This window comes from Megalops cyprinoides, chromosome 4, assembly GCF_013368585.1.
Source record: "Megalops cyprinoides isolate fMegCyp1 chromosome 4, fMegCyp1.pri, whole genome shotgun sequence".
Taxonomy (NCBI): Eukaryota; Metazoa; Chordata; class Actinopteri; order Elopiformes; family Megalopidae; genus Megalops; species Megalops cyprinoides.
The window spans coordinates 32,668,702-32,684,435 of NC_050586.1; the positions used below are offsets into that span (position 1 = coordinate 32,668,702).

The 15,734-nt window shown below is 44.7% G+C and overlaps 1 protein-coding gene across 10 annotated transcripts in view; it reads right to left on the bottom strand.

The window, feature by feature from the left end:
• The window catches only part of mctp1a (multiple C2 domains, transmembrane 1a), a 154,593-nt gene that overhangs the window by 58,578 nt on the left and 80,281 nt on the right, over positions 1-15,734 (bottom strand). For all 10 annotated transcript variants that reach the window (XM_036527391.1, XM_036527387.1, XM_036527386.1 and 7 more), the window contains 2 exons: positions 8,134-8,227; positions 758-860 (listed from right to left, as the gene is read on the bottom strand). In XM_036527391.1, the coding sequence (XP_036383284.1) occupies positions 758-860; positions 8,134-8,227 (197 nt within the window). The remainder of the gene's footprint in view (positions 1-757; positions 861-8,133; positions 8,228-15,734) is intronic.

The window sequence follows — 15,734 nt, forward strand, 5'->3', positions numbered from 1 at the left end:
GCTTTAAACCAGCATTTAGGATAATTAAATCTTGATGTTGTCCTCATGTGCTTCATACAGTCTATAGCAAACATTTTAATGAGGTGCATAATTAAGATAATTGAATCTTCAGTGGTTAGACAGGAAAATGCTATATGAATTTAGAATTTCACTGAAGGTTTAAAATGCTTGAAGCTGCATTCAGTGAGATTAAAACAGATTTAAAAACTCTTCCTATGTTGTAAAAAAAAATTATAATGATTGTAGGGTTCCTGTGCAATTGCTCAGTGAGACAAAAGACACAAAAGTTCACAAAGGGAAGATGACTCAGCATCTTGATACCAATGAGTGCTTTCAATAATGATAATGATAAAATTCAATGCTCCCTTACACATAACAAAACACGATATATGATATATAATATCATATGATATATATCACATGATATATTTATAAAACATATTGATATATATAGAAACATAAATTTTTCTGAATATATATATATATATATATATATATATATGTATTTATATTTTTAGTATACATAGAATAGTCTATTCCAAGTCACTGTCCTTCCAAGTTTAGCCTGCGACATGTTATTTTGTGTATGAGTGTGTCTGTGTGTAAGAACGCCTGTGTCTCTGAGTATATGCATGCATGTCTGCCTCTCTCTTCATGTGTGCGTGTGTGTCTCTCTGTCTGCGTCTGTGTGTCCGTCTGTCTCCGTGTGTGTGTGTGTCTCTCTGTCCCCGCGTGCAGGTGGGTGGGGATTACTCACAAGGTGAAGACCTTGTTCCACTCTGGGTTGAGGTTCTTGTAGACGGTGTGCGTCTGCAGACGGTCGTTGCTCAGCTCCACCACGCAGAAGGGGTCACTCTTGCCTGGGAGGGGGACACGGGGAAGCGGGGGCCGCCGATAAAGAGGGATGCATTAACTTTATCACCCCCATCCCCTTGTTTACTCCCCCGCCTAATCCAGTGGTGAGGAGCCGGAGAGCTGCCCCAGCCTCCTCAGATAAAGAAGCAAAAGCCAGCTGTGGGGGGAGAAATTACAACCTTCCAAAGCCCTGACAAGACACTGGGCTAAGCTGGAATTTATCATTATTATAATTATTTTATATATGTATTTCACCGGGCCGTATCACTCCCCGGCAACATGAATCGTATATGCTTGGACAGTGTGAGATAAGCTCTTGAGTAACGGTGCCCTCAGCGGTATCGCGTGGCGGCAGAGGATATCGTCTCCAGAGCTGGAGCGGCGGGCACAGACGCGCCTCTTGGAGGAGGCGAGGGGGGAGACGCTAAAGGTGAAGTCCACTAGCCCGGGCGTGCGCCCCCGTCGAGTTACTCCACGCGGGCGATGTGCTCGAGCTCGCCGGACAAGAGCACAAATGTCAGCTTAATATGAAAAAAGACACAGGCTTTGCCCAACAAGTGGTCTTTTGATATTTGTACGCGATTCTGAAGAACGCCTCTGGTTTGTGAGATTTGACCTCTCGGGGGTTACGGGTTAGATTATGAGGGAGGGGAGGATGTGGCCTTTGTGTCCTCCTCAGTCTCTGCTTCTCTTCATAACTGCACTGATTCATCTCCATAATGCTACAAAATAATGGCATGTGAATGTTGTATACAACAGCAATGGAAAGACAACACTATTCTTGAAATAAATGTCAATAATACATGCCAATGTTGACACCAATAGAGAATTACATGAATAATGATTAAAATCATTCATAACTTGTTTTCTATTCTTATTGGACTGCTTTACCTCTAATTATAAAGCTCTGAATATTCAACAAGTAGAAAAATATTGATTTAGGAAGTGCACTAACCCGGGAAAACAAATGCTGAATCCAAACCACATGTATTTTCATGCAATGTTATAGCAGTGTATATTAATTAATGCAAATGAGCTATATATAGTACATAAAAAAGAAAAAAAATGCAAATGCTTCTTAGTAAAATGAAACAGCTTTGGTCGGCCCAAAAACAAATTTCTAACAACAAACTAACACTTCCTGCTTTGATCTTTACTTTTATCTAAACGATCTGGAACATTTTTACGGTTTGTTCACACACACACATACACGCACACAATTTTAAAAGATAGGTTTTAAAAAAAACATACATATTCCCTAGGTAAAGAGCTTCTGTAATCTAACGCTATTTAAAAATTGTAATAAGGAGAGAAAAACACAAGTATAACAAAAATAGCATAGAAGCTCCATAAACCATGACTTATTCATCAGCTCCCTATGTGTATACAGCATGCCATGGTGTCATTGATTCCTCTGAGTTTATCCAAATGTTATGGCAGGGGCAGGACATTTAGTTGATGTACTAAATAAATGTCACCATGATCAATTGAAGCCTTTGCCGTCTGCATGCATTTCCATTTCAGGCACATATTGATCCGGTGTTATCGGAGAGGTTAATGTGCATATTAGCTTCTGCGGTGCACAATTGTGGAAACGCAATAACAGAAAATTTAAGCAATGACAGAATTCACATAAGCATACAGTAAATATGTGAATGTAAATTTTAAGTGCTATGTTATGCCTTAAAATTTGGAGTAATTCCGTTATTTTTAAAATTAGTAAAAATGCACAACAAACAGAAAACACTGCAGGAATTCCCTGATGATGACAATTTCAAAAGAATTCTTAAACCTAGTTTATTATTTTTGTTTTATTTTATTTATTTTTTATTTTAAGTTGATCGTACTGAGATCTTTTTATTGGGGCAGACCTGGGCAAGGCGGTGACACAAACAGAATCTCTTCATGCCGATTAAGAGGAGAAATACGGGCACAAAATGAGATGAGAACAAGCAGATCCCTATATGGGGACTGATCAAGATTCTGCAGGAACATTCCTGTTACAATGAAGTCCTTAAGAGAAAAAAAAGAATCTCTTCTGAACTGTTTACACAATCAAATTCCAAGATCAAAGAGCTCAGAGATTAAAAACTGTTTTCCCAATCACAGTATGAGGATTCTTGAACTTTTGAAGGATTTACTTATAAATAGATTTGTATATCAATATTCATGTTCACGCAGTATCAGGAAACCTACCTCATCCTACCCCACCCTCTTGATAAACATGCCATGTTAATTACTCTGTCTTAGTTTTTATTAAATTACACATAATATAACAATTCACTAGTTATTAATATTTGTGTTCATATGTAAGTGGGCATAACTTTAAGCCAGATATCTACAACAAACACAGTGGAAATACAGGATGTAACTCATAAATGTAAGATTTTCAAAATGTACTACTGAATTATTGTATTATAGTTACAATTAATATACCAAGTTATGGTACATTATCTACCTTGCAGTGGTTGCATTGTTTACAGCAAAAGTTAATTTATGCAGCAATATATTATTGTCTGTGCTGATTTAGTTTACATGCAGTGATTATTGTATTTTATCAAATTAGTATTATTAGCGTAAGGAGTTATGATTAGGATTCTTGATTTAACCACTGAGATCCAACTCTATATTCTCATTATGAAAATTACAGTTATAATAATTACTGAAATGCTTGTAACATAGACACAACTCGCAGTTTGCTGTGACAAACTCGCAGTTTGCTGTGACAAAATTCAAAAACTCATACTGCTGTTGTGTGAAAAAGTCCAAGCAAAGATACTGTAACAAGCATTCACCAATCAGAGTTTATGGGTGTGCTCCTGGTATGTCCAGCCTTTGAGTTTTATTCTGAAACATTTATTAAATTTTCATGTCAAATTAAATTTATACACCAAACGAGAAGTAGTTCAGCAAAGCAATTATATCCCATTTTTGGGCTGTCACCTGCAGGCAAACCAAATTATCTTCTCAGAAATGTATACTTGCAATGCCACTTAAGACAATATGTAAAAGACAAAAATGTTCCTTGAAAAGCAACCTGTGTGATTGCATGTTTCAGACAGATGCCTCCGATAATAGATAACAGATAGGTAATTCCTTCAAATCAGCGAGAATCCGAACCATTTAACGCACAAAAACGTCAGCATTCTGCTACAGACGTACTGAGTTTATTTATCCGTTTTAATTCCAGCTTGCTGAGGGTACTGGCAGGAGTGAGAAATGCCTGTCGAGATGAACTTGTTTGAAAGGTGTCCACATTCCCGTGTTTTTTTTGTGCTCGGGCGCGTCCCTCACCCACTCGAACGCAGGCCCTGCCTGCACCTGAACAGGCAGTCGATACAGAGGCTGGGGGGCATGGGCCTCCAAGAGCGCCATTGTTATGCAGTGTTTGTTTTAGAGGCTATTTTCATTTATTCTGCCGGCCGGAGTGGAGGTACTCCACATAAATGCCTCAATTAATTGCGTTGAGGGGACCGAGCAGGAGAGAGAGCGAGAGAGAGAGCGAGAGAGAGTGAGAGAGAGAGAGAGAGAGAGAAAGGGAGAGAGAAAGAGAGAGAGCGACGACGAGAGAGAGTCGGGGAGAGAAAGAGAGAGCTCTTCTGAGCTTGAATCCGAGAATGTGAGCTCTTTATTAAAAGCCGCTGTTCTGTAGCCCATAACCTTGTTCCTTGACACCTCTCTAGTTCTCCAATTGAAACAAGCCCTTGGCGCGGCGGGCTCTAAAGGGCTTTGTCTCCCTGTCATTGTGAGTGTGAAATCAGAGCTCATGAGGCGGCCCGTTCCCCTGGGAACACCGGACGGCGCACAAGGTCAAAGTCACGGGCTGGACCATCTGAGAGTGTGTGATTGCTGGGCTGTGACACAGCAGGGGAGGGGGGTGGGGGGGGTGTTCCTGCCATTGAACACATCTTAATTAAAGCCTGGTGGAGCAGACAGCCAAACGGACTGTTTTGTAAGCAGAGAGGCGAGCCATCAAAACCATGCCCTCGGTTTAGCATTCCTAATGATCAGCTCTCTCCCTCTTTCTATCTGTCTCTTCCCTCTTCCACACCACCTCTCTCTCTCTCTCTCTCTGTCTTGGCTCTCCCACTCTATCTCTTTCTCTTCCCCTCACCCTCCATCTCTGTGTATACATCATGGCCAATGAGGGCACTGAACAGAGTGAAGTGCAGAGATGCAGCATTATTAGAGAGATGATGTGCTATTTGCTGTTGGCGTGAACATGCTTTGCACAGGTCTGTCAAGGCTCCAGTACAGCCAACACTCTACTGCAGCCCCTAAGCAAAGTAATCAATGACCGAAGGCAAATATAACACTGTTATCATCACTAATTTAGCACAAAATATTTCACAGAACAACTGACAGGATAATCGACAGTAAAAGAGACAACAAAGAGCTAAGAGGCGGTTTAAGGCGTCGGTTATTCTGATTATTATTATTTTTTTTAATCTCTCCTGTCAAGTGTGACAGTGCTGTGCTGCAGCTTCATTAGCACAGAGACGAACACGCTCGGAGCACGCCGGCACGCTTTCTAATTGGGACTCCTGGAGTCCCTGCGTGACACCCTGTCGTCTCTAATGGGCTCCAGCCCGAAGAGGTGACGCTCCTGACCTCAGCAGCCTGCTGCCCCGCCCCAGAGGTGACAGGATGGGTCTGGAGGTTTGACGTTACCTGGAGCACCCCACTCTTCCCCCCAACCACCCCCCCCCCCCCCCCCCACACACACACACACACACACACACACACACAAACAGCCGCACACACCTCCTTGGAGCTGGAGACATGCTAGTGCCACTAATGCAGCCCGCAGGCACAACAAAGGCCTTCTATACTTAACGTAAAACAAGACATGCATATTCTAATGTATTCTAATGAACATACACAAATGGGATTACCTATAACTGCTTTTCATCTCCTGGCCTTTCTTTGCTTTGATATTGTTTCAAAGAATTGATAAAAACAGGTTTATAAATAATGATGATATAAAAAACGCATTCTCTACTTCAGACTACATGAAAAAGTCTCCTGCAACCAGGAAAACACACCTATTAATGCCATTCACCTTTTCAACAATTTAATCATGAATTATGCAATCATTAATGCAAATGGGTCTCCCTTGAACCCACAGAACAGCTTGATTCATGTGAATTGACCGTAGGTTAAAGAAAAGCTACCTATAAATTAAGCACAAAGAGAAGAATATTGAGTACTGTTTATCATAAATGTTTATATGAAGTCAGGATATTCATTCATCTTAAGAAAGCAAATATCTCATGGAAGAAATCTGTAATAAATGTGTATTATTGTTTTATTGTTATATTAATCTTGACTGTTGCAAGAATTCAAAATCCTTAATGTATGCTTTGGTTTGCACTATTATACAGTATAATGCAGTCCTACTATCTCATATATGCAATAATAGCTTTCATTAAGACTCCTGACATAAAAACCTAAGTGAGTGTTTTAGTGAGTCCATTGCTGGGAGCACCAGGTAGGTGCCATAGACTTTATGAGGCAAATGAGACAATTGTTAAATTTAATGTTACATTACAGTATAACAGTATTTTGCATTGAAAACCTACCATTATACCAATTATCACCATATTTGATATGGACTTATATTTGTCAGCATGCATAACACTCTGTACAGTAAGTCATAGAGGATATAGACATATGGAGGATATGACTAAATTACACACCTATCATTGCTGCTGCTATTACATTCAATGATAATATAAATAACAATAGCAGTATTAAAAGAGGGAGAGGAAAATGACAAAGAGGAGTTTGGAAGAGAGTCCAGGTGTGCGCAGGGGACGTGGCGACAGGTGTAAGAGGGCTCGGCGGTCAGCGTCGCGCCCCGCGGCCGCCCGTCCCCTGGCGCCCGAGGTGTGTGGCGGCCGGGCGCCCCGGGTCTAACTGCAACAGCTAATCTCTTTATTAGAGCCATTAACCTCCTCTGTCCCAGGCAGGCCTGCCCAAAACTGGGCCTTTCACTCTCAACAGCCTCGCCAAAGAAAGGCACAATGAAAGGACCCTTCTGCAATCAGGCGGTTTATTAGGGCCGCGCATGAAGCGACGCTTTCTGCCGGCATTCAGGGGAGGGACAAAGCTCCGCAGACTTGTGCGAAGTGAAAGGATCGAGGGTTTCATTAAAACCCAATTTATGCTTTTTTTTTAAAAGAAGCAGCTCATTGAAAAATGCTTTGAGTTGCCCTTGCATTCACGGGGAGTTAATACAGCGTGTTTCAAACTGAATGTGTCGCAACAAAGGGTGGTAAAAATACCTACAATTTGGAGATTGAGAGGGAGAGAGAAAGAAGTTTCTTCTCAGCGCCGGCAAAAGGGACGCCCTCTGACGTGTGCGCTATTGCAGAGGAAAAACTGTCGATAGTGTTGTTCACCGTTGTGAGAAAAAAGAATGTGTTGCCAAGTTATATTCTTACTGCGCTGGCAATTAGTTTGTCTTTATCTGCATCGACAAGAACAAAAAGCTGGCCAAAACTCGTGGAGCACTGATAACTATGAACTTAAACTGAAACTGAGATGCAAGTGAGAAATGAGGTCGCAGAGTTACTGTGGGATTATCAAAACATTTTTAAACACTGAATTCAAAATAAAAAGCTGCTGTGAACCAGACGCCCTACCGCCTTCCGCTGTGAGCTGGGGCACAGACACCAAAAAAAAAAAAATGACCCAGAACATTTCTCTTAATGTAATATCTGTCCTCACTCGTGAATAAGGCTAAACTCGCTATATTTACACCCAGTTGTTTTCAAGTAGATAATATATATTGCAAAAAGTAGGCCTGTCCACTGTAGACCTAATTAAAACTGAGAATGAACGGAAAAAATGAGGATCTGAGAGAAATGTTTTGGAGGACTTTCTGTCTGGCACATGGCAGTTTCTAGAAGGCTTCCCAATAAACTTTGAAGAAAAGGAGGAAAACAAAACACCTCACCGTGACTGTATTTCAGACCGTTTCTTTTTCTGGGATTTCACTGGCTGCTGAGAAAGTCTGTCACTCACCCTGAGCACATACAAGCATACTCATTGCCTATGACTTGTACCTCTGTAAACAGCTGTGTAACATTAGCTTTCCAAATTCTAACAAAGCATTCATGAATATGATACATGATGTTACAGATAAAAAATGTCACTCTTTTCTCAATGTTATCATGCAGGTCTAGGTGTGAGCACCTGCTTGTGTGTTTAGTGCTTTTGTGTGCGTGTGTGTGTGTGTGTGTGAACATGCACACACTTCTGTGTTGTCTTTACCTGTGACATCAGCAGCCATCAGCCCCTCTGCCCGGATAACCTTCACCTGGACCACGCCCACATCCTTCAAGTTGTGGAAGGACCGCATAAGGCTCTGTGTTGGACAGATTTACGAAGACAATGAAAACAGCTGACCATGGCTGACAACAGGAACAGAAGGCCTCCCTAGGTTTCTCATTCTACAGATGCTATAACATAAAAAATTTTCAGTTGAAAAACACATTTATAACCAAGGAAGCTGTAAATCCTCTATTATTCTATAACAACTCTCTAAGGTTCAAGATTCAGGTAATATATAATACATTTCATTTTTAGGGTGGATAATTAAAATATCAACTACAAACACATTGTATGTAAAATCAATCAAAACTGTATATATTTTACAATGAAATTTTTGGGGGCCAATAATTATTACCGGTGTGTCTGTATGCTGCACTCTGAATTGCATATTTCAAATGGATATTTGAGAGGAGAGAATAACAAAAGGACTTGACTCATGACAGATGTGTGCGGCTAGCTGTCCACTGAGGAGTCACCAGAGCAGAGCCGGACAGCAGCGTGGCCCCAGACACCAGCCAGTCTCGACCCATCTTTCCCTGCCCCTGGAGCTCTGGGGCCTGGGCCGCCAATTCTGCCCAAGGGGCGAGAGATGAAGCAGGGTGGAACACCACGCTGCCCCTGCTATCCATCACCCCCACATCAAACTCACTCCACCCAATCAAAGGCAGAGGGAAGGGACACCTCTGTGCACGACTTAGGAGACATTTGTATTAATGTGACTTAGAAGTACTGTATTATTCCAAAAGCATGCGGTTAATTATTTATTTCTTTACTTCATGGTGGGGGGGGGGGATTGGATCTGAGAGAGCATGTCAAACATACAACACGGTGCCTACTTCAGGTTGCAAATGTGACTGGATGGACACTTACGAACAGGCCAATTACTGCCTATGAAGATAAAAGCTTGTAACACAGCTTCTGTGACCACACACGGAGGAGCCCTGCGTAAAGACCCCCTTTTAGCGGCATTTTAACGCCTGTCTCGCGGGTGACATTTAACGTAAAAGGGAAGTGGCATCAGGTGTAATCTGCAGCTGTCCCCGCTTTCATATCCCTCCGTTGTCTTAGTGCCGGCTCGCTCTTCTCGCGCCGCGGCTGGGCGTCAGAGAGTCCCGTCACGCGCTCGTCTCTCCCCTCCCCTCGCCGGGGCTAACGCCGCATGGGAGGCGAGCCGTACAATGAGGCAGGAGCCAGCGCCCCCACATGGCGAGGGCGGGTGGTAACAGACGCCGCAGGCCGGTGGCACCTCCGCTGAGGAGCGACGGGGACTCGGACAGTTTCAGTGTAAGGGCGTTAGGGTAATGCTGCTGTTGAAAATCTGGCCCATCACGAGCACCTACAGATGTTAGCTGGCTGCAATCATACTATCGCATAACCCTGACGCACGATAAGGAGACAGGCAGTAAACCAGCCTACAGGCCAACAGAAAAAGAAAAAGAAACAGACATCCACAAAGACAAGTGATAGGACATTCACTAATGCTCTCTGCACCCTCTGTCTGCCTCTACATATCAAAATTAGAGCAGCACACATTACATAGCACATAATAATTGTTTGGGCATCAGACGCTCCTGCGGCTTGCGGTTTGTGGGACTCTACCTCTCTGACACATCCGTCACACACGCAGCACGGAGCGACGCGCCTCCGCCGGTGACAGAGGAGAGCCACCAGGTGAATGCGCTTTATTCCCCGTCCCCCCTCACGCAGACAGCGTCTGGCCCCCGCAGCGGAGGAGGGGGGTATTTTTAGCCCGTCTGAGTGAGGACGCGGGGCAGTATTTACATATCACTTAATGGATCATCTCTGCCAGAGCCGCGGCGGCGGGGCGGAGCTCCGGACTCCCCCGGGATGACTCGCCGCGCTCGAGAGCAAAAACTCCGGCCCACAGGTGAGAGCCGCTCTCAACCAGCACGCTGTGTTCAGACTCACTAATGACATTTCTGTTCAGAGGACAGAGCAGGCTCACAGCAAAGGAGGAAGGGGGGTGGGGGGTGGGGGGGGGGCTCGAATGGGACTTCAAAGTTTTGCTGAGGGTTTTTCTTTTTGATTATGACAGCGGTACTTATTGACCTACTGTACGCCAATTTGTCTGTCCTGCGTTTGAAAGTTTTTGGCAATAAAGGGCGACGGGGACAGTTCGCCTGGGTTAAAAGGCTTTACCGTTCGCGCGGCTGTGAGTGTGACGGTATTAGATTTCACAACACGACCGGACCGTGCTCTGCTGCTCCCTACAGGCCTTGTCCACCATCAGCTAACCCCTGACCCGTACACACACAAACGCATGCTCCCCCAGCACACCTGCAGAGATAGATGCGCCCAGCAGGGTGAAGTGGTCTGTCACCATCCCCTAACATCAGTACCAGAATATCTCAACTGCGCTTTCGGATGGTGAGCAGACCTGTGTTTAAGTCTGAAATCTGTCTGAGACATTGCAAGGACATACAGAAAATCTGGAGCTTTGACTTCATAGAATGTGGTCTTCAGTTCATGGTCAGACAACCTCAAAGGAAACATTATGTTTCATTCCATAAGAAACCTTTTAGAATGTCTTTGCTTGTAAATCTCAGTTGATTATAATTTGCAGAGTAAGCTGCCTTTTGTTCACTAACCAAATCAACAAGCTTCCTGACATCACTCCCGTTCAATCTTGCGTAAGTAAAATGGCAACCCACACTCCATTTTAACATAGCACTACAAAATAAAATGTTTCAGATAAATGTCTGGAAAGACCTGTTTCAAACACCGATAAAATCAATTTTTACATCTTGAACAAGGCTATTTTACATTACAAAGACAAAGCCACAGAAGCCTGCAAACTTCCATTAATGTGGGGGCGCCCTGTCTTTGGTCAGAGTACAATTTAGTACAAAATTAAAATTTATAGTGTTTAATAGGGATAACCTCTACATCCTGATACAAGGAATCACATGTTTGTATTTAAATGTACACATTCAAAAAGAACATTGAATTTAGACTGAATTCACTTTTTCATAAGTAATATTATAAAGGTATAACGATTTCATTTTACTCTTTACAGACTTACTTGCAACGGGCCTTCGTATAAGAAATGCACTTGACAAGAATTTGGAAAACATTGTAGCTATGACTGCATATGCAAACATTTGAACAGCATCTGTATTTACAATCACGATGCAGAAACACACATGGACACGCAAGCACAAAGCCCTGCGCAAAGACTGAGCGAACTCCGCTGGTGTCTCTTTAATGCAGCAAAAATGCAGTTCCTTCAATTTATTTTTCTTTCTGGCAATAACCCTCTTAGATACCCAGAGGAGTAATTATAATTTGAATTTTCAAGTCAGAGCCAGGCTACAGACTTAATTTATTATAAACTCTGTCAGCCTCAGTCTGTTACATGTGATATTATTGTCGGAAAACCCTCGGAAAGAGGGAAGAAGAGGAAAAAAAGGAAAAAAGGAGGAAAAAAAAGCCGCACACATAACTTTAATACATGATTTCTCAGTAGATACGGCAGCTTGTTATTTATGATTATTGGGGACGGCCTCAGAACCTGGCTGATTTCTGAAGCCGGAACATTTCCATAGCAGAGGAATTTCTGATTTGCAGCACTGCCTTCTCAGGCCTCACAATAGACAGGCAGAGAGATTGAAAAGCTCTAGAGATGAGGCCTCTTTATTTTTTTAATGAAAGGCTGTAGAATATATTTTCCCATTCCCGAAACCCCCCCACTGCCCAACACCCCCCAACCCCTAACCAAACCCCAACCCCCCCCCACCGCCAGGCCGCGGGTCCTGTCAGAAAGGCAGGCGGCTGAGTTCAGCTCTATTACGGGGGAAGAGGCAATACCCCCCGTCCCCAGGCTAGGGTACGAGAAGGGGCCCCCGAGCTGACTGACAGCTTGTCACCGTGACGTCTTATTCCATCTCTGTTGTGGAGAAAATTAATGTCACAGCGCAAAGCCTTATGACTCGCTGTCATCTTAGAGGCGCTCACCTTTTATCAATGCTCTAAATAACATTTCAAGCCCACCGTCTTGTGCTGGACAATTCGGTCAGGGGACATTAAATCGGATGACTGTGAAATGTCATAATGAAAATGGAATGCTAACAGCTTCCTCCCCTCTCTCTCGCACTCTCTCTCTCTCTCAGACTGCATGCCTGTCCTCCTCTGATTTTGGGGGCGAGTGACGGGGAGAGTGAAGGACTGGGCGCCACCTCTCTGGCGGAGTTCACCCTGCCCCCGCCGCCCATTAGCATCCATTAAAGTGGGGCCCTTCTCCGCTCTCAGTTCACTCGCATTAGAATGAGTAATTCCTGATGACTTCACGCGGCTGACAGAAAGGTTTAAAGACTAGTATGATCTTTTTTTTCCCTCTCTTTTTTTCCCTTGGACTTTTGAGGACAGGAAATGGAACAATTGAAACATCTCAAATAAAGGCTTGGCACATGGAATGAGATTCACTATCCGCCCCATTGCCTACCCCCACGAGAGTTCCATCCTGATTCTTCTGTACTACTTGTCTTTCAGCTGCAGTCTCTTATTCTGACACCCACCGTGTGTCTTGGGCAGACTGCTGCTAACTAATTGTCTAAAACCCAGTTTATGCTTCTAGGATGAAACTATGGGGGTGGGGGGGGTTATTGACCAAAAATTCCCGGCTTTGACAAATCAGTTGATTGATTTATGATGAAGTGACAGTGAGTGGCATCGAGGTAACTCGCTTTGCGTGAAAGCACACTTGTTAGCAGTGGATTTGCGCCTTGAGACGTGCTGTGATAATGACAGACTGTCAATTTATCAAGTGTTAATGCATCACTGAGGCGACACACCAGAGGGACTGATTTACCTGAAACGAAAAACACATGCAGAAATACGCGCGCACACACACACACCCACACACACACTACATATATACATATTAAAACAAAGATGCAAACCCACCCACACAAACACATTCATGCAATAATGCACACATTAACACACAGACGTACGCACAAACGCATGCCCGCACACACGCTGTTCACCCCACGACAGCACAGGGATCTTTGTGACTGAAATAGGCATTTTCCCATACTTGGAATAAGCTGAGAGCCGATTCACAGAAAAATCAATGAGAATTAAAGCATGTGCTCTTCGGCTGTGTTAATAAACCACTCTGGTTCATCAGCTGCATTCTCTCACTGATAACCTTCCCATTTCCCCTACTCAGCTACCAGCTCCGTGATGAGCATTAAGCTGCACACCTGTCATTTATTTATCACAGATATTCCATGAAAGGTAAATGACCCCCACCCATTCGAGTGAACTTAGCAAACACTACACAATGACAGTTTCCAGCATTAAATGGTGCCTACTGAAAAAACATAGTCTGTCTTGATCCAAAATGCGAGTAAAAAATGAAAGAGAGGATAAGCATGCAAAGTAGCAAGGCAGTATGTGGTAGACGGGATAACAAACATGCAGACACGCAATAACACAGAGCAGCTACCATGTTCCACACTCGGTTTACACAGGTACCTTAAGTCTGAAAGGTTACATATAACACCCTGGCATATTTTAGTGACAAAGTTCAGGTGCAAAATGGTACATAAATGTCGAACACGGCATACAGGAAGATGACAGAAAATGAGAAGATGTACTGGCAGCTCTCGATATTTTTACCGTAGTCTCTGACACTAGTGACTCAACACTCACCCCCCCCCCCCCGCCCCCCAACACCAAAAAAAACATATCTGCAGAAAGTCATCTGATATGCTTTATGACTTTAATGATGTGGCGCCCTTTAAATAGAGCAAGTAAGAATTCACATTAAAGGGACTTAATTGCGTTTTTTTCCCCCTTATTGCGGGGGACACTGGCGATTACGAGGGGAGCATCTGCCTTCAAAGCGGGTCTCAGACGCCACAATGTGCCGTATTTACCGCCCATTTATTTATTTATTTCCCGGCCGGGGGCGAGAGTTGCCGGTGTTAAACGGGGGTAACGATAACGCTATTCGTGCGCAAGTCGCACGGCCGTCTGCAGACAGCTGATTCCGCGGAGATAGTGGCACGAATAAATTTGCCGAAGCCCACTACCCCGCTAATCTGTTTGAGGAGCATTGTGCAGCATTAGTGGCGGCACTTCATGTTATCTGCCGGCCCTGATAAGGTACATCTTTATTAAATTCACTTATTGAAAGGGTGTCAGACAGGGAAAAGGAATATGCTAATAGTGGGAAAAAAATTAAAGCAGCCCGTCCCGTCCTGTCCCCCCCACACACACACACACACACACACCTACTCCCCACACCACCACCCCCAATCCTTTCCAAACACTGCCAGTCAGATGGCAGCCTGGGCAATAGGACCGGGTGAATGCAGAGATGCTCCTGTCTGGAGAATGAGGGCGGAAAACATCTATCTCTTACAGCGCGGGGAAACGCGCAGAGTCCTGCAAGGTGAAATAGCTTTTCTTTTCATTTTACATGCACGCGCGCACGCGCAAACACACACACACACACACACACACACACACACACACAACCACACACACACACACGCTCCCTCCATGACGCAAGTGGGTGTTGGGCGAGCGGCATGCCCAGGCCTGTCCCGGTCCAAGAGCTCCCCTCTCAGAGAGTTGGGAGGCACTGCACCGGGGAGAGGGACCAATGAGTCTGCTCACTCGGCTACTGTATGTAGGTCACGCGTCCGATATTTGGCCTGTGGAGTATTTTCCACTGTTGCTAGACTGGAGATCAAACAGATTTCCCAGCATGACTTTTAACTTAAATTAGAACTGAATCTACGCGTGCACACACACACACACACACACACACACACACACAGACACACACACACACACACACTCACTCGCACACACACATACGCACGCACATGCAGAGAAATCAGCTCACCGAGTTAACGCTGACACGGTAAACGAGAGCAGAGCTCAGACACGTACATTAATAGAGCGAGTCTTTGTGATGTGCGCCTATCATATCTAGGACAAGTCTGCGCGGCGGCACGGAGAGGACGGCGAAAGCCAAGAACGCACGCAATCTAATGGAGCCCTTTTGTCTTACTGAGAGGTATCCGCAGCCAGGGCTGTCGTCAGCCACCGCCGAGAGCGACAATGGGCTCAAAGTGGCGTTTTGTGCTCCTGTGATGGCTCCGAGTGATAGCTAGCAAAGGGTTAACACCGCAAAGACAAAAGATCGGGCCGCGGGCATTGTGCGCCGAGAAAAAGGGGGTTCAGGGGTGCTGCGGGCCAAAGGGTTGCGCTGAGAGAGCCCGGGCTCCTTTCAGCAGATAGGGGAGAACCATTCAGCCCCAGATGCAACTGAAAAGGCCCTGTCAAAGCCGCCCCCCACCCCCTCACCCCCCCTCCCTTCGCCAGCCCTCCTCTCGTCTCTCGCCTCCTTCCTCGACTCTCCCCGCAGCCAGCGCGGGCCCACTCCCAGGGCAGCCCCGAGAGAGGCCGGGACCCGTTTAAAAAAGAGGTCACGTCAGCAAGGCGCTGCCAGGCCACAGGGCCCGGCCCGCCACTCACCGGCCTTCCACCCCAACCCCCTCTCA